The following is a 388-nucleotide window of genomic DNA, read 5'->3' on the forward strand; positions in this document are numbered from 1 at the left end:
GGGGTTGTGGGGCTTTAAAGCTATACTCTAAATGTTGATATCTGATGCCGACATAACACACGCGTGTAACATACAAGCAGCGCAAGGTTGTGTGATCATGTGACTTACCCTAATCAGAACCACATCTGCCGCTTCAATGGCCACGTCGGTTCCGGTCCCGATAGCAATCCCGACATCAGCCATGGCCAGAGCAGGGGAGTCATTGATTCCATCGCCCACCATGGCCACCCGCGTCCCCTGCTCCTGCAGCTGCTTCACTTTGGCCACTTTATGAGACGGAAGGACCTCAGCGAACACCCTGGTGATCCCGACCTATCAGGAGAGGAGACGATTACAGAGGGGGTCAAAGGTCAGGAGCCCCGGCCGGGGACACTGCCCATAGGGGGGG

General features: G+C 56.2%; 1 protein-coding gene across 1 annotated transcript in view; it reads right to left on the reverse strand.

The window, feature by feature from the left end:
* LOC108803354 (copper-transporting ATPase 1-like) overlaps positions 1–388 on the reverse strand; it is a 17857-nt gene that overhangs the window by 2690 nt on the left and 14779 nt on the right. Inside the window, exon 7 of the mRNA XM_018575202.1 lies at positions 109–312. Within this exon, the coding sequence (XP_018430704.1) occupies positions 109–312 (204 nt within the window). The remainder of the gene's footprint in view (positions 1–108; positions 313–388) is intronic.

The sequence above is a fragment of the Nanorana parkeri genome, unplaced genomic scaffold (assembly GCF_000935625.1).
Source record: "Nanorana parkeri isolate BGI_ZX_2015 unplaced genomic scaffold, ASM93562v1 scaffold3630, whole genome shotgun sequence".
Taxonomy (NCBI): Eukaryota; Metazoa; Chordata; class Amphibia; order Anura; family Dicroglossidae; genus Nanorana; species Nanorana parkeri.